We start from the raw sequence: 22932 nt of genomic DNA, 5'->3' as shown, positions 1-22932 counted from the left end.
ATATGGAAAAAATACGGAAAAAAGTGTTTTAGAAACGAGAAGAAGGATAAAATAAGTGTGAATGAACACATGTCTAAGTAAGGATTTGACTCATCTAAAATAAGTGGATTCACTTTAGATAATAAAGAAAATTATCACACCATTAATAATGATTACATAATTTAAAAAACTAATAAAAACAATTCAATAAATGGTGCGATCACTTATTTTATTTCACAAAGTGAGTTTTCATTTTAATTAAAGGAGCTAGACCCCTAAGTAAATTCCCTTTAGAAAGAATATCTCACACGTGCGTGCGCACTTACACATCGCTCCGCTCACATGTTCAAAGTAATTGAGTCTCCATCACTAGGGCACTGCCACATCTCCGGTGACACAATTAAGGCCATTGTCACATGCTATTGCCACTACAAGTAAGAGCTAATTTAACGTCAAAACTTAGCATCGGCCCCAATGTATAGACTATAATTTTGACTCCGACCCCCTCTTCTTCTTTTGTCATGAGGGTTGATTGGATTAATGAAAACTTTGTTTAATTTGTTTGATATGACACTAGCTCGTTGCATTTGGACCTTAATCAATTGGGCCGACTTAATGGCCTTTGGGCTAGTTGGTCGAATCTCAACCCAAAACAAAACAGGATTATATGGGTGCCCCTAGCTAGAGACTCTTTTTTTGTTAATTTGGAACAAAATAAAGACGAAAACTACAAGCTAAATCCTAACAAAGAATGTGAGTCACGCTAGAGGGAGGAAACTTCCCGACATGAAGGAGAATATTCTCTCGAGAGACTTGTTTTTCTAAGACATCTACCACGGCATTACGCTCCCTATGAATGTGGGAGATAAGCACATTCTAATCCCAACTCATAACCTCTGTAACCTTGAATACCAGGTCCCACAACCAATATGTGTTTGGACATCTCTATTATGCAAAACGATGTTTACAACCTTCAAACAATCAGAGTACACGCAACATCTTTGTATCCCAAATTCCAAACATGGCGAAGGTCTATGTAAACTGCCAGGAGCTCTGCATGAAAACATCCCCTCTCCGAAAAAACTCACAAAGCGAGATAACCATCGCCCAAACATGGTCATGAAAAACACCTCCCCCACCCCTCTTGTTTGAGCCAACTACCATTCGTGGAAAGAGTCACTGTCCTTGTTTTTGTATTACTACAACCTAGGCCCATAGTGGAGGACCTCATTCCCCAATGACAAAACTCATTTACAGCGATTAACACTTGTTGGTAAACAACATTAATGTAGCAAAGTTGAGAATAAAAATATATTATTGTTCCACTACTTTTCCATAGTCCAAATAATCGCAGCCAAAAGCAAGTTTTCTCTATGTTGAAGCTGTCCAAGAAAAACTTAATAGATGGTTGGTATAATATCACATATATTAATTACACAAATGCGCGCAATGCATGCATGGTTGATTTAAGACAACTTACCTATAGCAATGTCATTTTTTCTGTAAAGTTCCACTTTATGAATTCATGTGAACAACCTAGCTATCATTAGAAATCAACATCATTTGTTATTATATTATCCTATTAGGTACTAATAATTCCAAGAAATACATAAAAGAAAATAAAAACCAACGTTAAAAAAGGGATTTATTTCTTTTCTTTTTTAGTAACGATAATTGAGAAATGTGGGCGCAGAATGAGGCCATAGGCATAGCAGATTAGCAGTAGTCAAAAACCTTGAAAACTAAACACACCACACAAGAACACATGTTCATATTTAACCATATTATTAAATTTGCCGGCAGTGACCAGATGCTTCATTATCCTATGACCTCTTCAAAGTCGCTACTCATACAAAGTTAAGTTGCCTCCTTGTACCGCTGCCATCATCCACAAAATCCCTCCCATAATTCCCCCAAATCCAACCATCACAAATTCACAAACCAACCAACCAACCAACCCCATTTCCATCATCATCATCTCTCTAATTCATTCTAACATCATGTTTTTCTCCATGATCTCTTCCATTCTCTTCATCCTCTTCTCCTCTTTTCTAATCCTCCGTTTCTTCCGTAAAACCTCTGCTCTTCAAATCCTTAAACAATGGTGGTTCGCCTTCGAAACCCGCCTCCACGTCCACCAATCCTTCAAAATCCCCCTCCACAACCAAAATTCCCAGGAAAATCAACTCCACCGGAAAATCCTCACATACCTCGACTCTCTCCCTTCCGTTCAGGACGCCGATTTCACCAACCTCTTCTCCGGTCCAAACCCCTCTGACATCTTCCTCCACCTCGACGCCAACCAAACCGTCCACGACACCTTCCTCGGCGCCAAGCTCTCCTGGACTAACCACGCCGGAGATTCCCTAGTGCTCAGAATCAAGAAGAAGGACAAGCGCAGAATTTTCCGGCAGTATTTTCAGCATATTCTATCTGTGGTGGAGGAAATTGAGCAGAGGAAGAATAAAGAGACAAGGCTGTTTTTAAACTCCGGCGCCGGCGAGATCTCACGGTGGCGGTCGGTTCCTTTCACGCATCCGGCGAGCTTCGAGACGGTTGCGATGGACGCGGAGCTGAAGAACAAGGTGAAATCCGATCTGGAACAGTTTGTGAAGTCGAAGCAATACTACCACCGGTTAGGGCGCGTTTGGAAGCGGAGCTACCTTCTCTACGGCGCGTCCGGTACGGGGAAGTCCAGCTTCGTCGCCGCCATGGCGAAGTTTCTGAACTACGATGTGTATGATATCGACGCATCGAAGGTGATCGACGGCGCTGATTGGAAGATGCTGCTGATGCAAACGACGCCGAAGTCGATGATCGTGGTGGAGGATCTCGACCGCCTGATCGCGGCGGGGAAATCAGCAACGGCGGCGACGACGGTGAGTATATCCAGCGTGTTGAATTTCATGGACGGGATTGTTTCATGCTGCGGCGAGGAGCGTTTGATGGTGTTCACGATGAATGGGACTAAAGATGAGGTGGATCAAACGGTTCTCCGGCCAGGGAGGGTTGATGTTCACATACACTTTCCCTTATGTGATTTCTCCACTTTCAAGATCTTGGCAGGTAGTTATTTGGGGCTGAAGGAACACAAGCTGTTCCCTCAGGTGGAGGAGGTTTTGCAAACCGGGGCCCGGCTCAGTCCGGCGGAGGTCGGTGAGATTATGATATCTAACCGAAATTCGCCGAGTCGGGCCCTGAAAACCGTTATAACGGCTTTACAAGTGCAAAACAACGGTATAGCGGGTCAACGGTTGAGCCATAGCGGGTCGGGTCGGGGCTCCGATGACGAGTCGATTCCGGTTATATGTAGGGAAAGTGTTCACACGGTGAGGGAGTTTCGGAAACTGTATGGGCTTCTCCGTTTAGGAAGTAGGAGGAAGGATAAGGAGGATTCCTCCGTCCATTCAGCCTCAGGTCCCATAGAAAGAAGCACCACGGGTTGAAGGTCGGTCGGGTCGGATAAAAATGGATCCGAGTCATTTTTTACTTTTATTTTAATTTTTTCTTGAAAATAGATGTAAAGTTGTTTGCCAGTTGCAACAACAACTAACACTTATATTATATGGCAGATTATTTATTTGTATTTTAGTTATTGTACGTAACACAGGAAATAATGATAGGGTGGTAACTGGTAAGTAAGGCCAAAGGAACTAGCTAGAATTCATTTTCTTGTTTATTAATTCTTTTGATAAAATTCTATATTCAATGCCTCGTGTTATTCTTTGAATATCTCTTTTTAGGGTCAACGTTCCATTTGTGTCAATTCTGATTTGGGGTCAACATTCTTTTTGAAGTAAATAAATAGACGACGAAATTAGGAAATGAGGAGCCATTGACAACAAGGTAATATTCCATTGGAGGCTGGAAATTTGGGTGTGTCCTTCAAGTTATGTTAATTTGCGACTTTGGCCATGGAAAATAGTAACAGATAATAATAGATAGAATGGACTGGTTCCATTCTGTAGGCAAGTTGGGATGAAGATTAGATATGAGTCAATTACAAACCGTGTTGATTTTTCAAATCAATAAAATAAAGTAGGGCTGTCTTTGCCTCAAAAGTAGCATGTGTCTGCGTATGCTTGAAGCTTTGGTGACACCATGAATATGAAGCTACATGCAAGACAGAGTGCAGAACTTGCAAAATGTAAACCATGCATGAAAAAAGTGTAGAATGTGTGTGTAACAAGTCTGGAGCCTGCTAAAAAAAAAGTACTAAAAACAAACTAAAGCAGCAATTTCAAAAGTTAGAACCATTTTAAAATTCAAATTCTTAAAATTCAAGCTCACCAAATTCAAATACTTCAATCAATTAGCTTTGACAACCCTATCAATTCACTTTTCGAAAATTTGAATTTTGACAAATTTTATAACTGTATACTGCTTATCTCATACTCAATATTTCGTGGTAGAAACTAGAAACTAGCATGGTTGAAAAGTATACTATGTGCATGTAGTTAACTAGTATAATTTAGTTGGGAATAAATTCTTAACTATGATTGAGATGTCTAATACTAGGTAAAATCATTATAATTTTATATAGTTCAATAACATTCTGACATATGTCATGAATTACATTGTTATTATTGAGCCACGTAAGATTGAGTGATTTTAATATTACCTTAAGTAATTTAGACAACTTCATAATTATAGACACTAAGTGTTTGAGATAAAATTATGAAAATAACTTACAATTTACCTATAAGTGATTTTAACTTAATTATTCTATAAGCAGTTCATATTAGCATAGAAATAAATGTTTATGCTTGCATACAAATTATTTTAAGTGTGTTTGGAAAATGACATTGTAGTCACATTTGCCGGTAACCATCTAATTCAAAATATGAAATAGTTACTTTTAGACTATTAATACGATCTGTCTGTACCTTACACAGAACCATACGTACTATACACTTATTTTAATCAATTTGTCAAATAAGCTTATGAATAAATGCATTTATAATAAGCTCCTAATGCCATAAGCATTTAGTTAAGATGTTTAACCATGCACAATTGTACTCTCTCACCTAGTCAGATTAAAGGACATGCCTTTCAATCAAGTGTCTTTAATCCAACTTAAACTTCAAAAAGATACACAAGCATGCTCGCCTCTCATCTCTATACTTAAGGGGTTGTGTGTAGCCTCATATCTGATCAAAGTAAAGAACATACCATTCAACCAAGGTGTCCCGAGTCCAACCCAGATTTAGTGTACCCTCTCACATGGCCAGATTAGGGAACATAACCTTTCAACCAAGGTGTCCTAAGCCCGACCCGGGCTTATATATGCTCATAAGATTCATGAAGGGTCAATACCTTCCTACTCTTCATAACGATCATGAGACCACAAGTGTCAATAAAGAATAAACATATTCCAATGACATAAGAAACAAGAGAGATATATTACGTACGGAGGAAGAACGTGAAGCCTAAGGAATGACATGATTAAAGGAAGAAAGGGACAATAACACTACATGACAAACATATAAGCAATAATTAGGCTGAAGTAGGAAAAGCCCAAATAAGGGAATAAAATGGTCAAATAGGAAAAGTGAATATTTGTTGACTTATAAACTGCATAGGATCATAGTAACGATAACTAAGGTTTCTTCCTCCACTTAGCCTATACGAACATCTGACACCCGTAGCGAGGCTCTAATAAGACTTTTCTAGACCCTGAGAAAAGAGAAAGAGCGAGTGAAGAGTTTTGAGATCCATGATAGTACAACAAGGTCAAACAATAATGATGTTACAGTTCTCGATGAGCTTATGTGAAAGATGAAAGAAATGCGGAAGCGAGATGAATATATAAGAAAAGGGAAACAAAGAAGACAGAGAGAAAATTAGGCAGAAGCAAAATATGAAAAAAGAAATTCATAAGTGAAGAGACGAGGAAGTAGAAAGTTTGTGTCGCGACATTAGTCAGAACGAAAGAGAAAACCCCAAAAAGGAAAAAAAAAGATGACAAATACAAAGAGAAGACATCATTTCACCAATGCAACCATGGATACCCCTTTTCCAAAAGTGTTTACATATCCAACCATGCCATCCTTTGATGGAACCCAAATCTCCAATAGAATCTTACCATGTTCAAAACAAGAATGGTTCCAATTAGGGCCATTGATCCAACTTTATGCAAGGTATTTCCCAACACCTTCCTTGGTCACACCATTAAATGGTTCTCCAACCAACCTATAAAATCAGTGGGAAACTTAAGATTTCTCACAAGACATCATAGACCATTTTTCAGCTAATCAACTGTTTAAACGAACGAAGTTCGACTTGTTCAACATATATCCTCGCGAGGATGAGCTCTTTATGAATGACTTTATCAACTATTTCAACCCGGAAACCATGCAGGTGAAGAACCTAGAGCCCAAGATTCACATGAGAGAGTCATTCAAATTGGCCTAAATGAAGAACCGTTTGCGTATGAGCTAGCAAAGGCTCCCCTAGACAATGTTGGAGGTCATCAACCTGTCTTCTTCCCCACTCTTGCTCTTATTCTTGTTTACCAAAAAATGAGCCCAAATACGCCAATAAAAGTTTTGGGCATCCACACGGCCCAAACCACTTCTTTTAAAAAAGGAACCATACGACGTCGTAAAATAGCACCTTCTTCTCTATTGCTGAGGCAGACACAAACAGAGGAAGTTCAGTTCCAACAATGGTCACAGCTCTGAAAGCGTGGCACACCACGTTCACGTTCCACAAGCCTCTCTTTGCATCCCTTCACAGCATTTCAGCGTCATTGTTCTCCACGCACGTCGCTAAGCGCGTGGGAACCCACAGCGGAACCTTCCACTGCGACGAAGCCCTCGCTTGCTCCCTGCTCCGCCTCTCCAAACACTTCTCCGGCGCCGACATCGTCAGAACGAGGGACCCGAAGCTTCTCAAATCTCTCGACGCGGTGGTCGACGTCGGAGGCGTCTACGACCCGCTTCGACACCGTTACGACCATCACCAAAGGGGTTTCGACCAAGTTTTCGGCCATGGCTTCACCACTAAGCTCAGTAGCGCTGGCCTTGTCTACAAGGTCTTTGTTTCTAATAGTTTCATACTCATTCACTCACTCGCTAGTTTTCTACTATAGATTTTAACCTAGTTATACTTATTGCAGCATTTTGGTTTGGAGATAATTGCAAAGGTGCTTCAGCTTGATGAAGTTCATCCTCATGTTCATCAGTTATATCCAGCTATATACAGAAACTTTATAGAGGTAGCTAATTTTGCACTGCATTCATATCAAATAGCTGATTAATCTTAGTATCAGTGGAATTGAGCATGTTAATTATTAAGTTATCATGTATGCTTCTGTTGTGGGGGGAGAAGTTATTAGGAGTTGAGGGGAGAAGGGATTCTGAGAGGAATTGAGGTATCTAATTACAGAAACTTTGTAGAGGTAGCTAGTTTTGCACTTCATTCATCATATCAATAGCGGATAATGTTGAGAGTTCAAGTGTGAGTTTGGAGTTCCACATTGGTTAAGAATGAGTGAGGTGAAGACTTTATACGAGACGTGATCCATAAACCCAATGCCTTAAGTTTTTGGGTTAAGATGTGGTGTCGGGTTCTCTTGGTGTCTCGTTTCCTTGGCCCATGGGCTTCCCTGTCTCCCCAACAGATAAATCTTAGTACGAGTGGAATTGAGCTTGTGTTATTATCATGCATGCTTCTGTTGGGGGGGGGGGGGGGAAGAAGTTATTAGGATTAGAAGGGAGAAGTGATTCTGACAGGATTTAAAGTGAATCCAAACATGCTGATAATACTGTTTCAGTTTACAGGCAATTGATGCTGTGGATAATGGAGTGAATCAATATGATGTGAATGAACCTCCAAAATATGTGATCAATACATGCTTGCCATCGAGAATTAAACGGTTGAATTTGGACTGGAGGGATTCGGACCAGTCGTCTGATAAGGAAAATCAGGCCTTTCATCAGGCAATGGCTCTGGCTGGTGGTGAATTTTTGGAGGTGAGATTGTTTTTAAATGTCCCGTGTTTGGTTTGGGTTCTCTGTGTTTATGTTTTTGTTCCCTCACTACCTGCTGATCAATAAATTTAGTTTTTGACAGGGTAAGAATCATTTGTAATTATTTTTTTATTTTTGTATAACAGAGTTTGAATTATTATGCAAAATCATGGTTACCGGCGCGGTCGATTGTTATGGAGTGTATTGCAGCAAGAGAGACTGTTGATTCTAGTGGAGAAATAATAAAGCTAAGTCAATCTTGTCCGGTAAGCACACAAGGCATTTTAATTAATCTCACATGTTGTGTTAATAATTCTGATAAGAGTTCGTTCTTCATAGTAAATTACAATCTTTTCTTTGGGGGGGGGGATAATATTTTGTTTTGAATATTGTTGTAACTATTTCGCAAAACCTTTTTGACTTGTTCCACAGTGGAAACTTCACATACATGAGCTTGAGGAGGAAATGAAAATCAATCCTTCCATCAAATATGTTCTTTACCCGGTAGGTATCATGTTTAGCTGAATTAATTTATTTTTTATCTTCCAATTCGATTATATGATCTATGATTTATATAATATATGATTGCTTCTTGTAGGATGATAGGAGTGAGAATTGGCGACTGCAGGCAGTGGCAATTTCACCTGTCAGATTTGAGAGCAGAAAACCATTACCATATCTTTGGAGGGGTTTGGAAAATGACAAGCTCTCTGAGATTGATGGAATCCCAGGTTGTACTTTTGTGCACATGAGTGGTTTTATTGGAGGAAATCGAAGTTATGACGGTGCTCTAGCCATGGCAAGAGCATCTTTAAAGGCCTAGGCAATTGTAGGTTAAGCCAAATACCTTTTTCTAAAGCATTTTATTTTTATTGGAGTGGACATCTTAATCAAAGGTAATGGAGCCGTAACTGCTTGAACTGGGCTTGGGTTTTTAAAATTGAAGCAGAATGCTTCAGTTAAAAACATGGTTTATGCATAGTGATAAATTTCAAATGTGATAACGCATTGCTGATAAGTGGACCATTTCTAGATAAAGCTAGGGAGGCAATCTTTAGAGATTGTAACTTGGACAGTTGGACTACTTGTTTTTTTTGTTATCAGTTCTTGGATATACTTTTTTAAACCAGTTCAATTAATATTTAATAACATTCCAAATTTCCAATCTTTTGCTTCTGTTCATATGCATTTATAGCATTCTCATTATGGTCAAAACTAGGTCTAGGATTCACTACATGCACAATGCTGTCTCTTGCGTCACTCCTCTGAAACACTTGGCAGATCCTCTTTAAACCATGAGTAAAGACCACCTTCTAGATGGAAGACATTGGTATAACCGTTGAGGACCAGCAAGTAAGCTGCTATAAGAGACCTGTGAAAGTATTCAAATTTAGAAGAGCAGATCAATGATTTGAAGATTTAATAGTATTTATTTTTTCGATCACATTAAAAGTGGCATGCAACATGAGCACTGTTGTAGGAAGATGATATTGTTAGACCCCCAATTAAGTATTACAGTCGGAGGAATGGAACTAGGTCCAATTCAGACGGCCCTGGCTCTGTTAGTGTAACTAAAGCTGAAAATGTATAAGGGGTGAATTTAGTTAGGGGTAGTTTGGCTGCTATAGGGAGGAAAACGGAGAGGCAGCGGTTAGTTTTGGAGTTGTAAGCTGATTAGTTGGAGAGATCTGGTTCTCCAAGAACCTGGAGACTTAGTATAGTTGATTCATCTTCTCTATTTTCTCTAGGAAGCTACTGTGTAGAGGAATAGAGTGGAGATAATAAATATTATTGCTCTGGTTTTGTTTACATTTTTTTGTCTTCCATTACAGATTTATTTCCCACGACCATATAAACTCTCAGATCTTACATTCATGCAATCCAAGTTATTAATTGCACCTTCCATTGTGTGTTTTAGCTGATGATGAACTGATCTGGATCTGTGAGCTAATTGCTAATTACAGATGGATTTGACTTCTTATCAATCATTTGTTTGTAATATTGCTTTAACCAGTTAATAACTTAGTACAATAATATAAATTTCATTGACTCATTTATTCTGTCCCCTACCATTACTATGTCCCTGAATCTGAAGTTGGATGCAAAATTCTTACCCACCCAAAAAGTTTGCGTAGAATCACCGAAGTTTTACATCGAAAATGAATACATTTCATACACTGTCATCAACCAATTTTGGGCTACATATATTCTTTTATGGCCTTCTTTTATAGCATGTGTAATTGTATAAGAAAAGTTGAAAAACCAGAGAGAAGAAAACACGCTTAGGAAAAAAGAGAATTAATACCTTGATTGTTGACCTTCTGGCAGATTTTGTGTTGGCTTCATTGTACCCCCTGAAGAGCATGCTACTATTATCTTGGCATTTTTATTTAATTTTGCTTCAACAGCTGCCAGCATGAATGATGATTCAAATATTTAGTTTCAGAAAACAAGAAATGCATGCATTCAAGAAATTCATGAGGAGGTAAATTTTTCGTACACTGGATGAACTCGGGGTTCTCTTCCGTGCCAGCAAAAATACCAAAAAATGCAAATGCAGCACGTCTGGCAATGTCCCATGCTGTCCACTCTTTTATAAGCCTATATATTTGCACATTGATAGCATCTGGAGGATGAGCCTGCACTAATAGCCAAGCTCATCAGTTTTTTCCTTTGTGCCCCTTCTATAACATGTTAGATATGTAATAAAAACTATTGATGTGGCTTCACCCAACATTAACTGGTTAAGCTTTTGAAATATGATTGATTCATGGCATGATATTAGTCGTTATGACCAAGAGGTCTAAAGTTTGATCACCCTTGCTCCCATTTTCCTTAGTACAAGTTGAATTTCAATACAAGCTAGGTAGATCTAGGCAATGTCCTCGCTTCAGTCTCAACAAGTACATGTGACTGTGTGAGGGGCCATCTTAGAAATATAATTAAAAACCATTCATGTGTCTTCGACTAGCTCAGGTTTTTGAAATTGTTGTTTTATGACATAATTGATGGAAATAAGAAGGGCCACATATACACAAAAATTGCAGCATGAATGTGTAAGCACATAGGAGTTGAAATCCAACTCACTAACCTCTTTGAACTCTGCTTCAGGCCTTACATCAAGAATAACAAAATTATTTTCTTTCTGAAGGCGGAAAGCTTCCTTGGCATCCACACTTCTTACCTGCAATGTCATATCAATACCTTCATAAATTCTCTGCATGTGATCTAAAGTCTAAACATGCCATTACATTTCTTAGATTTTACACTTCGTTTGATCCTTGCTGTTTTTGTACTCTAGATTTATATCATGATCCTAACTGGAATTTTGAATTCCACATGCTTTAGAAGACATTTCAAGTTTTTGTTATCTTTGCATTGTGTCTTGAAATTTCTGTGCTCACTTGAAAATGCTCAAGATACAAGTTGCATATTTGTGCATTCAGGACATGGGCCAAACAGAGGTGAACCCTACCCTTTTTTGCAGCAGTAATTCTCGCTTAATCTTCCAGTCTTCTTCAGCTAATACCTCCAAGAAAGGTGAAAAAGGAGCTCATTAAGGTTCTATGATGAAGTCTTCAAGGTGCTATGACAATTTAATTTCAATAGAGTAACCTGAAACTTGTACCTGGCGTCTTAGCTGTTTTTGTTGCTGCACTCTGGATTGTTAACCCCCTTGCAATTTTCTGTGAGTGTAACCTTTGACCTGTAGTTGTTTTGCATGATCGTTCTCTCACACCCCATGAGTTAGGCTCTCGTGTACCTTCTAAAGAAGGTACCAAGGATTGTAAAGATGAGGTAGATGAGTACTGTAGGCTAACTGAGGTAAAAGCTGCCATGCTTTGAAGCTCTAAGTTTCAGCAGAAAATTAGGATATGGGGTTTCAAATATTTCTAGTTGGTGGTCAATAGTTGAGTTAGGGGATTTACTTGAGATCAGAGTGCATGTTTTTGTTATCAAGTGAGTTTCCACTGGAAGTTTGTGAGAAACGAGTGTCTTCGTATTATGGATATTTTGGGGCTCAGAATCTGAACTTGTGGTCGATGTTTTAGGAGTCCTTTGCTATTTGGATATCATTCGTTATCATCCTTTTCTTTTTTGTCTTTTTCTGTTCTCTCTTTTCTAAGCTCACATTGACACCATATTATTAACTCACTTTGTCTTTCTGCCTGAGCTTTAAATATCTTGTTTGCTATCTTTTAAGGGACCACTGGTTGCTATTTATCTCCTATTTTTTACCTCCTTTGAGATGTCTTGTGAAAATGTATCTGTTTCTGATGCAACCCTGATTTTTATTTTCCTTGAATATGTTTTAGATTATATAAAACATAATGGTTTTACCATTTGGTCTCTCTTTCTTCAAAAAAATTCGTGAGTTATTCATATATATATATATATATATATATTGTCATTTTGTCAACTCTTCCTTTGATATCACTGTTAAGTCTCTATAGGGCTCCTACGTAGTATATTAGATTAGTAGCTAGTTATTGGCGCACAAGTTCTAAAATATTATTTGACAATTAGAAATAATATTAGGGGTGACACCTATTGTGGAGAAAATGATGAAAAATTAGTTAAAGTGGTTCGAACATGTACACAGATTACATTTAGAGGCATCAATGAGAATGATTGATAACATGATTTGATTAGTCTTGTGAAGAGAGGTAAAGGAAGATAAAATAAACATTGAAAAATCTTATTAAGAATGATATTATTGTCAATAATATCCCTTAAAAATTAATTTTTGATCGTGCTTAATGACGTAATGTGATCTATATAACTGATTTCATTTAGTGAGATAAGATTTTTGTTATTGTTGTTATTAGGTTGGACCATGACAGTCTGATACTGATTACGATTACCATATGTTACACTTGAACATTTATTTTTCAAGAAATTACCAAGATCATTGTATTGAAGATAATAAATTATTCACCATGAAAATATTCATAACAATTACGACTAAAGTCTTATTCCATATAGTGTCAAATTGATTATTATATGAATCAAATTGATTCCCTGCATGACTCATTCCTATTTTTTTTGAAAAGATGAATCATTCCTAATAACAAACGATTTGATTGAATCACCAAACGATTGAATCACCAAACTTGAAACAATATGAAAATATCAATGTTTGAAATCTTAAAAGGGTAATACAGAACTTGGATATTTGTCTTAAAATAATCATAAAATACACCTTCATTATTTATTAACCTTTACTTCTCCTATGTCCTAATGAACAAGCTTCTTGTATTCGTATGCATTTTTTTTTGTACAGCTGTTGCCTGGGTTAAACAGTTGAAAGATGATCCAGGGAATTCAGACAAGTGAAGTGATTGCTATCACTTCTCTGCATCAGAGGAAACATCCAGGGAATTCAGACCATACCCAATAGAAAAAGTCAATTTAAGATTTGAGGTCAGGGTGAATGTAGAGATTTGTAATGCTAAAAAATTAACTGGTTAAAATTCATTATGAATTTTTTTAAAGATGAATAAGATTAATGCCAAGACAAGTTTCACATGAATATAATTAACAAGAAATCCCACAATGCTACATAATTTAGTCAAAGCATACTTGGTGTCTAATCAATAACCCAATAAAAAAAAATCAAAGAAAAAAAAAAACAAAAAGAGAGGTTCGTATGAGGCTATGCCTCAAAATATAAAAATGCAACTCAAAGTAATTGCATGATTGTATTAATTTTTCTTTTCTCTAAATAAATTCTGACATTCAAAAGCTCCGGATATAAGTTTCTTCTATTGATTTTGGCTTAAGAATTAATTTGTAGAGAGATTTACAAACATGCACTAATTAGTAATTACCTAGCTATTTTTGCTGGTTTGAGGCTACAATATGGGCTTTTAGCCCATCGGGATATTCTAAGCATATACTGTTAAGTTCAAACGTGTTACAACGTGTTTCAATCTTATTTTGATCCTAACAATTTTTATAAATACTTTTCTCTACTAAAATCTAATTCCAGATGTTAATGACATTTTTCAGGAAATATATATTATAAGGTCGCATGCTTCAACAAATATGTCTAAGCCTTATAAGGAAAAAGAAGTCTACGCAAGATATGACCGCATCGTCCAGTAAACAAGGAAGACACTTATTCTGTATCGTTTCATGCCACGTCATACCTCAGAATTTCAGAAGATGCCTTTGAGCGGGAAAGTCAAAATTGTATCTCAACTATTTGCCCCATGCTTTAGTCAGAAGGAAACTAATCTGGTCACGTGCAAACTGATTTACTTTTGAAGAGAGAAGTCTCGATGACCAATGAAGAGGAAAAAGGACAACACGTCAACATCACTTTTCCAAAATGTCTCTCTTCTGCAAAGTAGCCCAAAGCTATCGCCACCTACTAGCTGACAAAGTACATCTTTTTGGCTAAAGGATAGCTTTGAACAGCAGCATGCATTTAATGAAGCTACCAACCGGAGATTTGAATCAATGGTTAGATGACACTCACAACAGCTACAAACAACGGCCAGATTTTGTGTCTCAACGGCTACACAACTAGCAAGATCATATATAAAGGACATATCTGAAGATTGAAGATGAAGAAGAGAAAAATTTATTGCAAGAAAAGAAAGAACTCAGAGCAGTTAATCAAAACATTCTTCAAAGCATTAAAAGCTCACAGCAGATTTCCTAAGAGTCAAATCCGATCTCATACCTCTGCTAAATCAAGAGAGAATACCAAACCTTAAAAGAGTCAAACCTCTTCTCTTACTTCTCTCTTAGATTCTGAACTCCTGTGTGTTCCAACGTCCTTTCAGAACCCAAAACACCTGAGAGTTCCAGTGCCATAAATTGTCTACACCAACTCTTTTGAGAAGAGATTTCTTGTAGAGCCAAACAATCTTGTTGATTGTGGGAGGAGTCCTGTACAATACTTGGAGAAGTCCGTGATAATACTAGGAGGAGTCCTGTACAATACTTGGAGAAGTCCGTGATAATACTTGGAGAAGTCCTGTCTAATACTTGTATTGGAGAAGTCCTTGATACTTGCTAGTGAAAATCTTGGTGGTGGCCAAGTACTGGACGTAGCCCAATCGTTTAGGGTGAACCAGTATAAATTCCTGTGTGTTGATCGTTCTGCTTCATTTACTTACTTCCGCTGCACTAAACAGTTTTTGAAAAGTCACCAGAACAATTTTCTTAAGAACTTATCTTCTTTTCATGAACTAAAGTTTTAACAAGTAATTTTTAAGAACACAATTCAAACCCCCCCTTTCTTGTGTTACTTATTTACATATCAATTGGCATCAGAGCTTAGGCTCTAGAACTAACATCTTAACAGGTGTAGAGTAAAGATCCATGGCAGAAGATCAAGCTATCGCTACGGGCTCATCCACCAACAAGCCTCCTTTCTTTGATGGAACCGAATATCCCTACTGGAAGACGCACATGCAACTTTTCATAGAATCCTCAAGCTACAAGTTGTGGGATATCATTGAAAATGGCAACATCGTCTATAAAGATGACGCTGGTGAACCCATCAAGAAAGATCAGCTGACAGAAGCTCAACGCAAAGACTATCAACTCAATTCAAAGGAAAAACTATTTCTCTTATGTGCCTTAAGCAAAGCTCAGTTGGACAAAGTTGATGGACTCGCAACTGCCAAAGAAGTATGGGAAGCTCTAGGGCTTGCCTATGAAGGTACAGCAAATGTACGTCAAGCCAAAGTAAGTTTACTAGTGGCTGAATATGAAACCTTCAAAATGAAGGAAAATGAAACCATTGATGAAATGTTCGCAAGATTTCAAACCATTATCAATGGTCTTCGAAATCTCGATCGCACATACGCACACATTGATCAAATCACAAAAATACTGAGGTGCCTTCCTAAAAGATGGAGACCCAAAGTTACTGCTATCCAAGAAGCAAGAGATCTTAGCACACTAAAACTTGAAGATCTCATGGGATCTCTGAAGGTTCATGAGATTGAACTTTCTCAAGATGAAAGCCTAAAGAAGCAGAAAAGCATCGCCTTCAAAGCTAACATCTCCAAAAACAGTCAGACGAAAGAAATGTCTGATGAAGAAGATTCCTCAGAAGAACTGTCCGATGATGAGCAAGCACTGTTCAACAGAAAGTTCAAAAAGATGTGGATCAAACAACAAAGAGGAAAAGGCCTGAAGAAGGACAACAAAAGAGAATCAAGTCAGAAAAAGAAATCCTTTCCACACAAAGGTGAAAGCACCTCAACTGCAGACAAAAGCAACATTACATGTTTCGAATGCAAAAAGCCAGGTCACATCAAACCAGACTGTCCTAGACTAGCTAAAAAGCCTGTCAGGAAACCATTCTACAAGAAGAAGAAAGCTCTAGTAACTGGCTGGGATGATTCTGAGAACAACTCTGAAGATGACGAGGAAGAAGAAAATGAAGAATCTCTATTCGCTCTCATGGCTTCAGTAGATGGATCAGATGATGATGAAGATGATGAGGTAAGATCTGAAAACCTTGAAGAAGAGTTTAATGAACTGCTTGAACATTCTTACACTTTATCTGAAAAATACAAGAACCTGAAGAAACAGTTTTCCAAGTTGCAAAAAGAACATGAGAAAGTTTTAAAAGAAAAAGATTCCATTATTCTTGAAAATGAGTTTTTAAAGAAACAAGACTCCACAATGGAAGTATCTGCTTTAAAGAAAAGAATCAAAGTTTTGATTGATGATTTATCTACCTTCACAATAGGGCATGACAACTTAGTTAAACTATGTGGAAACAGTAGAGACTTATATGATAAAAGTGGTCTGGGTTTTGACAGCAGTGAACCGTCTAATGAAACCATGTCTGATATATCGTTTACTTCTTCTATTGATAGTGAATCTAAATTTGTTGTGAACTGTTCAATAGAAAGGGAAGGAAAGAAAATCTTCTATGAGAAGAAGATTCCTCCCAAGCGTGCAACTAACCCTATAGGACCCAAGAAAATCTGGGTACCTAAGAAATCAATAATTCCTGTTGCAGATTTACTTAACAGAACGAAGGAAACGCCAACAATGGTACCTGGACAGTGGATGCTCGCGTCATATGACGGGAGAAAAGTCTATGTTCCCCAAGATTCGAGTTAGATCTGATGGTGGATGTGTAACCTTTGGTGGAAATCAAAAAGGATTCATTGTTGGAGAAGGTACTGTTGGTAAGGAACCTCTTCCAGTAATTAATAATGTCTTATTAGTTGAAGGGTTAAAACATAATCTACTTAGCATAAGTCAATTATGTGATAGTGGATTCACTGTTTCCTTTAATAAAGTGAAGTGTAGTGTTACTGATTCCGATGACAAAATCATCTTTGAAGCTCAGAGACAAGGGAATCTATATAAGACGAACTTGGAAAACCTAGAAAATCAAAATGTAACTTGTCTAGTATCATCAGAGGATAATACATGGCTTTGGCATAGGAAGCTAGGGCATGCATCCTTAAGGACCATTACTAAAATCATAAGTAATGACTTAGTACGTGGTTTGCCAAAACTATCTATTAAATCTGATGCTACATGTTCTGCATGTACTCAAAGCAAACAGCATCGTACCTCCTGTCGTGCTAAAAACTTTGTCAGTACTAGCAAACCTCTGGACCTCTTACATATGGATTTGTTTGGTCCCACTAGGGTAGCTAGTGTTTCTGGAAAAAGATTTTGTTTTGTCATTATCGATGACTACACAAGATTCTGTTGGGTCTACTTCCTAAGGAGCAAGGATGAAACATTCCAAGCATTCAAGATCTTCAGTAAAAGAGTTCAAAATGAAAAGGGCTACTGCATCACAGCCATTCGCAGTGACAGAGGAGGAGAGTTTGTGAATGAAGATTTTGAAAAATTATGTGCACAAGAAGGTACCAGCCATCAGTTCTCAGCTCCAAGGACACCACAGCAAAACGGTGTAGCTGAACGGAAGAACAGATCACTTCAAGAAATGGCAAGGACAATGCTCAGTGAAACTTCCCTACCAAAGTATTTCTGGGCTGAAGCTATTGAAACTGCATGCTACATTCAGAATAGAATATCTATGCGACCCATGTTGAAAAAGACTCCATATGAACTATGGAAAGATAGAAAACCAACTGTATCGTACTTTCATCCATTTGGATGCAAGTGTTACATTCTCAACACCAAGGACAACATCGGAAAATTTGACAATAAGTCTGATCAAGGAATTCTCCTTGGATATTCTTCTCACTCCAAAGCCTATAGAGTTTACAACTCAAGAACAAAAGTTGTTGAAGAATCTATCAATGTCAAGTTCGATGATAGTTCAATCAAGGCCGTTGACCGTTTAGAAAGAGATTTTCTCAATCTAGACCTATCAGATCATGATGAAGCAGATGACGACACAACAAGAGCTCAACCATCAGAATCAATTCATGAAGATCAATCTCCGTCACCTCTTGGTACTATTCCTGAACAGTCTGACCAAGTCATGACTTCAAGCGGAATCTCACTTCCAAAGGAGTGGAAGTACAAAAGTGATCATCCACCAGAGCAAATCATTGGAAGTGTATCAGAAAGAGTAAAGACCAGATCAGCATTCAGAGAAGAATCAAACAGCGCATTCATCTCAGAGATTGAACCAAAGAACGTTGAAGAGGCTCTACAAGATGAAGGATGGATTCTGGCTATGCAAGAAGAACTAAATCAATTTGAAAGAAGTCAAGTATGGACCCTAGTTCCAAGACCAACTGGAAAATCTATCATTGGTACTAAATGGGTCTTCAGAAACAAGATGGATGAAAACGGGAAAGTCACTAGAAACAAAGCGAGACTAGTAGCACAAGGTTACAACCAACAAGAAGGAATTGACTACACTGAAACGTTCGCACCAGTTGCAAGAATTGAAGCAATAAGGATACTCCTAGCTTTTGCATGTCAACATTCCATCAAGCTATATCAAATGGATGTCAAAAGCGCCTTTCTGAACGGAGTAATTGAAAAGGAAGTCTATGTGAAGCAACCTCCAGGCTTTGAAGAACCATCCACTCCAGACTACGTGTACAGGTTGAAGAAAGCTCTGTACGGTTTAAAACAAGCCCCAAGGGCTTGGTATGATCGTCTAAGCAACTTTCTCATGATGAATGGTTTTTCAAGAGGAAAGATTGACAACACCCTCTTCAGGAAGCAATTGAAGGACGACTACATCCTTGTACAATTGTATGTTGATGATATCATCTTCGGTGCAACTAGCGATAAACTGTGTAAAGAATTTTCTACTCTCATGCAAAGTGAATTTGAAATGAGTATGATGGGAGAACTGAAATTCTTTCTGGGACTTCAAATCAAGCAAGAGAAAGACAAGATCTTCATACATCAGTCCAAGTACATAAAGGATATGCTCAAGAAATACAACATGCACAAGTCAAATGAGATGAGTACTCCTATGTATCCCAACACTGTTCTGGACAAAAGTGATGAAAGCTCACCAGTTGACCCAACATCGTACAGAGGGATGATTGGTTCACTTCTTTATTTAACGTCCAGCAGACCAGACATAATGTTTAGTGTTTGTCTATGTGCAAGGTTTCAGGTAAACCCACAGCAATCTCATCTTAGTGCTGTTAAGCGAATCTTTAGATATTTAATTGGTACTGCTAATCTTGGTCTATTATATGAGAAAGGTGAAGATTTCAGGTTGAAAGGATTTTGTGATGCGGATTATGCTGGTGATCGAGTTGAACGGAAAAGCACTAGTGGAGGATGTCACTTTCTGGGAAACTGTTTAGTATCCTGGACAAGTAAACGTCAAAGCACTATTTCCTTATCCACTGCTGAAGCTGAATATGTGGCAGCAAGCTCTTGTTGTACACAACTCCTATGGATAAAGCATCAACTTGAGGATTACAACATTCATGAAAACAAGATACCTCTTTTATGTGATAACACAAGTGCTATCAATATTGCCAAGAACCCAGTTCAGCATTCAAGAACAAAGCACATTGAGATCAAACATCATTTCATTAGAGACCTTGTGGCAAAGGGAAACATTGATATATCTCATATACACACAGAAGATCAACTTGCTGACATACTCACGAAACCTCTTTTAGAAGGCAGATTCTCAGATCTAAGAACAAGGATAAATATGCACTCTGCTCAATAAAAGGTATGGAAACAAAGGCTTCTATTTTGCAGGTTTCGTTCTTCGAAGAACATCCGCACTGTTCTGTCTCCTCACTGTTCAATCAGTAGATCAAATCGTTCAACAACTCTCTGTTCAATGAAGTTGCTCTCAGGAAATCTATATCGTTTGGTTAACAGCTGGCAAAGACATTGTTTAGTTCAAGCATCATTACTCCTGCACGTGCTACAACAGTGAACTTTGAAAGGTCTCATCACATTAAATGCGAAGCAGTTATCTCTCTTACTTTTAACGCGCGTGGTCTCAACTGCTCAATTGTTTAATAGTTTCTCTCTCATGAAAAGAAAACCGCCATCTGCACACCACCCAAAACTGCCATTCCTTATTCCAAATCAAATATATCCAAAAGATTTCCTTCTCTCTCTTTCACCTCACCTCATTTGACACTTACTCTCTCTCTCTTTCAAGTAAAGAAACCCTAAGCCTCCTCTGAAACTTCCTCTCATTCCCAAATGGCCGGAGTTCTTGCTACCTCTTCCAAAGCCCCTTCCAAATCTAAGGCCCCATCCAAGAAAGGTGGTAAAACACCTTACTCTGCTGAAGAAATGGAGATCATCCAGAGGAGATCAGAGAGGATTAACCGCCAACGCTCTGTTCAACTCAAGGAGGTTGGAGCCGTGAAAACTGAGAAACTGGGTGACAACTCTCTTGTGTCCCCAAGGTACTTTGATCTGAAGCTGTTTGCCTTCGTGAAGATGGCTGGGCTTGCAGACTTACTTCATCAGGACTGGGAGACGGTGTACACCATGGCTCAGCGCGAAGTGTATGTGCCTTTGGTAAAGGAATTTTATGACTGTGCCGTTGTGATAAATCACAGACAAGTCATTAAGTCCAAAGTAAATGACAAGATCATCTCAGTGACTCTCAACGACATGGCTGAAGCACTGAATGTGAAGTTGGAAGTTGGTGAAAAATATTCCCCAAATTGGTTTGCAAAAGTTGATGACTGGAAGTGCATTTGGAAGAACCAAGAGGAACCACTGACTGTGGAAGTGGGCAATCTCATTGATGATGTAAAGTTCAACAATGCTGTGATTAGCAAGGTTATCTTACCAAAGGATGGTGCAAGAAATTATGTAAATGCGCATGCAAGGTACGCATTGTACAAGATCTTGAAAAGAGTGAAAATTAACCCTGCACACTTGATGTGGAACTACTTGATCAACTATCTGGAGAAAAGCCAAGGATACCTTCCTTTTGGCTCGCTGCTGACCGTCATTTTCGAAAAGAAAGGTATTATCAAAGAGTTTCTGGAATCAGAGGATCGCTTGAATGAAGATGTGATCTTTCCTTCACCGATCAGGCTGGGAGATGTGAGCAAAATGAACATTCCCTTTGATGCCTCTGAAGTTCCTGAAGAATTCTTGCCCAGAACAAGGAAAACCACCAAAGGAAAAGAAAAGGTATCTGCTGAACAGACTGTCCAGACAAGGAAGAAAAATCTGACAGAACTGTTCGATGTGTCAAAGAAGGAACCGTCCAAGAGAACTGTTCCTGCATCTCTCCGCATCGCACCGTTCCCTGAGGACGAGGAAGAACAGTCTGTTCGAATCAAGATTGTGAAGAGTGGTGAACCATTGCAGTCTCAATCCAACCCCATCGCTTCAAGAACCAGATCAGGAAAAGGTTCTTCGCCTGTCAAGAAGGCTGAACCCAAAAAGCTAAAGAGATTGAGGAAGAAATTTGAAGAACCTCAAGTTACTGTTGAACCACAACCTGCATATCAGAAAAGAAAGATTCTCTCTGCTGAACCTGAGGAGCCCTTCTTTGATGAGGACATTGTCCTTCACACAAGGTTAGCAAACTCTCTCTTACCTTATCAAGAAATTCCTTCTGAAATGTCCAACAAAGAATTTCTGGATTCACTGTTTGTTGACAATACTCAAACACCACACTCCTCTCCAACACATTCACAACACCACACTGAACCATTGCCAAAACTCCCACCAAACACAAACCTCAATGAACCCTTGACTGAAACAACAAATGAACCACTCACATCTCAACCAAACTCTACCATGAACACTGCTTTCATCACTGACCAAACTGTCGTTGCACAAGAGAATGCCTCTGCATTCCAACTTGCTCAATCTTTGCCTAAGTCATTGATTGCTGATGAGCATATGACTTCTACTCTCAAACCGTTCACGGAAGCAAGCACTAAGAAGGCAAGCAGATCCGGTACTGTTCTCTATTTTTCTCAAGCAAGAAAGAGGCGCCTTCAGACGCAAGTGTCCTCTGCTATCCAACACAGACGCACCTTGAGGACTACCAACGGATCGTTCAAAAGCTACCTGAACCTTCTGGCAAGAAAGATTGACAAGTCTTCAAGCAATCAGCTCACCGCCACATGGAAACGACAAGAGGGTGACAACTACTTGTTCCAACTTCACGCTTGCAAAGTTCCTGATCCAGAGTTCTAGAAATTGAGTGTCTCTGAGGGATATGTTGGTACTCTGCCATATTCTCTCATGAATCGGACCTCCGCGCTCTCACTGAAATTTGGAACTTGGGTGTTTGTACTCCTACCCACTCACATTCCTGAAGTTGTTTCTCATTCTAAGAAAGCCAACGCTGACAAAGGAAAGGAGAAGATGCTTGAAGAAGCAGAAGATACAGAGTCACAACTGAACAGTTCTGCTGGTGGAAAAGAAGAAGATGAATCTGAGGGACTTCAATCTGATTTCAAGACTGAAGGTGGAAGCTCAAGTGCTCAAGTCTTGGCGACTCAATTTGTCACCAGAGAAGACTTTGAAGACCACCGTGACCACATCAACCAGCAGTTCATGACTCTTGCCCAGAAAATCGATCAACTGCTTT

The 22932-nt window shown here is 38.6% G+C and overlaps 3 protein-coding genes across 6 annotated transcripts; 2 read left to right on the top strand and 1 right to left on the bottom strand.

The window, feature by feature from the left end:
• Positions 1-1739: 1739 nt before the first annotated feature.
• Positions 1740-3570, top strand: LOC130745383 (AAA-ATPase At2g46620-like). Its single transcript, XM_057597597.1, has one exon. It carries the CDS (start codon positions 1980-1982, stop codon positions 3423-3425), a length of 1446 nt encoding a protein of 481 aa, XP_057453580.1. The 5' UTR covers positions 1740-1979; the 3' UTR covers positions 3426-3570.
• Positions 3571-6349: 2779 nt separating this feature from the next.
• On the top strand, positions 6350-11730 carry LOC130745361 (uncharacterized). 4 transcript variants are annotated; one of them, XM_057597576.1, is made up of 8 exons: positions 6350-7015; positions 7100-7198; positions 7764-7955; positions 8099-8218; positions 8385-8456; positions 8551-8683; positions 10399-10437; positions 11399-11730. In XM_057597576.1, exons 1-7 carry the CDS (start codon positions 6647-6649, stop codon positions 10431-10433), a joined length of 1020 nt encoding a protein of 339 aa, XP_057453559.1. In that variant the 5' UTR covers positions 6350-6646; the 3' UTR covers positions 10434-10437; positions 11399-11730. The 4 variants fall into 4 exon arrangements, with proteins under 4 accessions (XP_057453559.1, XP_057453552.1, XP_057453544.1 ...); XM_057597569.1 differs by having other exon boundaries at positions 10399-11730; XM_057597561.1 differs by having other exon boundaries at positions 6522-7015; positions 8551-8781; positions 10399-11730.
• Positions 9067-11973, bottom strand: LOC130745378 (rhodanese-like domain-containing protein 14, chloroplastic). Its single transcript, XM_057597583.1, has 6 exons — positions 11581-11973; positions 11428-11474; positions 11044-11136; positions 10453-10591; positions 10258-10360; positions 9067-9324 (listed from the first exon to the last, which is right to left on the bottom strand). The coding sequence occupies exons 1-6, from the start codon at positions 11789-11791 to the stop codon at positions 9210-9212; spliced, it is 708 nt and encodes a 235-aa protein (XP_057453566.1). The 5' UTR covers positions 11792-11973; the 3' UTR covers positions 9067-9209.
• Positions 11974-22932: the final 10959 nt, after the last annotated feature.

Source organism: Lotus japonicus, chromosome 1 (genome assembly GCF_012489685.1).
Source record: "Lotus japonicus ecotype B-129 chromosome 1, LjGifu_v1.2".
NCBI classification, from domain to species: Eukaryota; Viridiplantae; Streptophyta; class Magnoliopsida; order Fabales; family Fabaceae; genus Lotus; species Lotus japonicus.
This window is presented reverse-complemented; position numbering and strand designations above follow the sequence as displayed.

Bases quoted from the DNA above. Each gene is read 5' to 3' on its own strand.
- LOC130745383 (XM_057597597.1), top strand. From the start codon at position 1,980: ATGTTTTTCTCCATGATCTCTTCCATTCTCTTCATCCTCTTCTCCTCT.
- LOC130745361 (XM_057597561.1), top strand. From the start codon at position 6,647: ATGGTCACAGCTCTGAAAGCGTGGCACACCACGTTCACGTTCCACAAG. The intron at 7,956-8,098 runs GTGAGATTGTTT...TTTGTATAACAG, and splicing joins CTGGTGGTGAATTTTTGGAG to AGTTTGAATTATTATGCAAA. The intron at 8,219-8,384 runs GTAAGCACACAA...CTTGTTCCACAG, and splicing joins AGCTAAGTCAATCTTGTCCG to TGGAAACTTCACATACATGA.
- LOC130745378 (XM_057597583.1), bottom strand. From the start codon at position 11,791: ATGGCAGCTTTTACCTCAGTTAGCCTACAGTACTCATCTACCTCATCT. The intron at 10,592-11,043 runs GTTAGTGAGTTG...CTATTAGTGCAG, and splicing joins CTGAAGCAGAGTTCAAAGAG to GCTCATCCTCCAGATGCTAT. The intron at 9,325-10,257 runs GTATTAATTCTC...ATACTTTCACAG, and splicing joins CCAGAAGGTCAACAATCAAG to GTCTCTTATAGCAGCTTACT.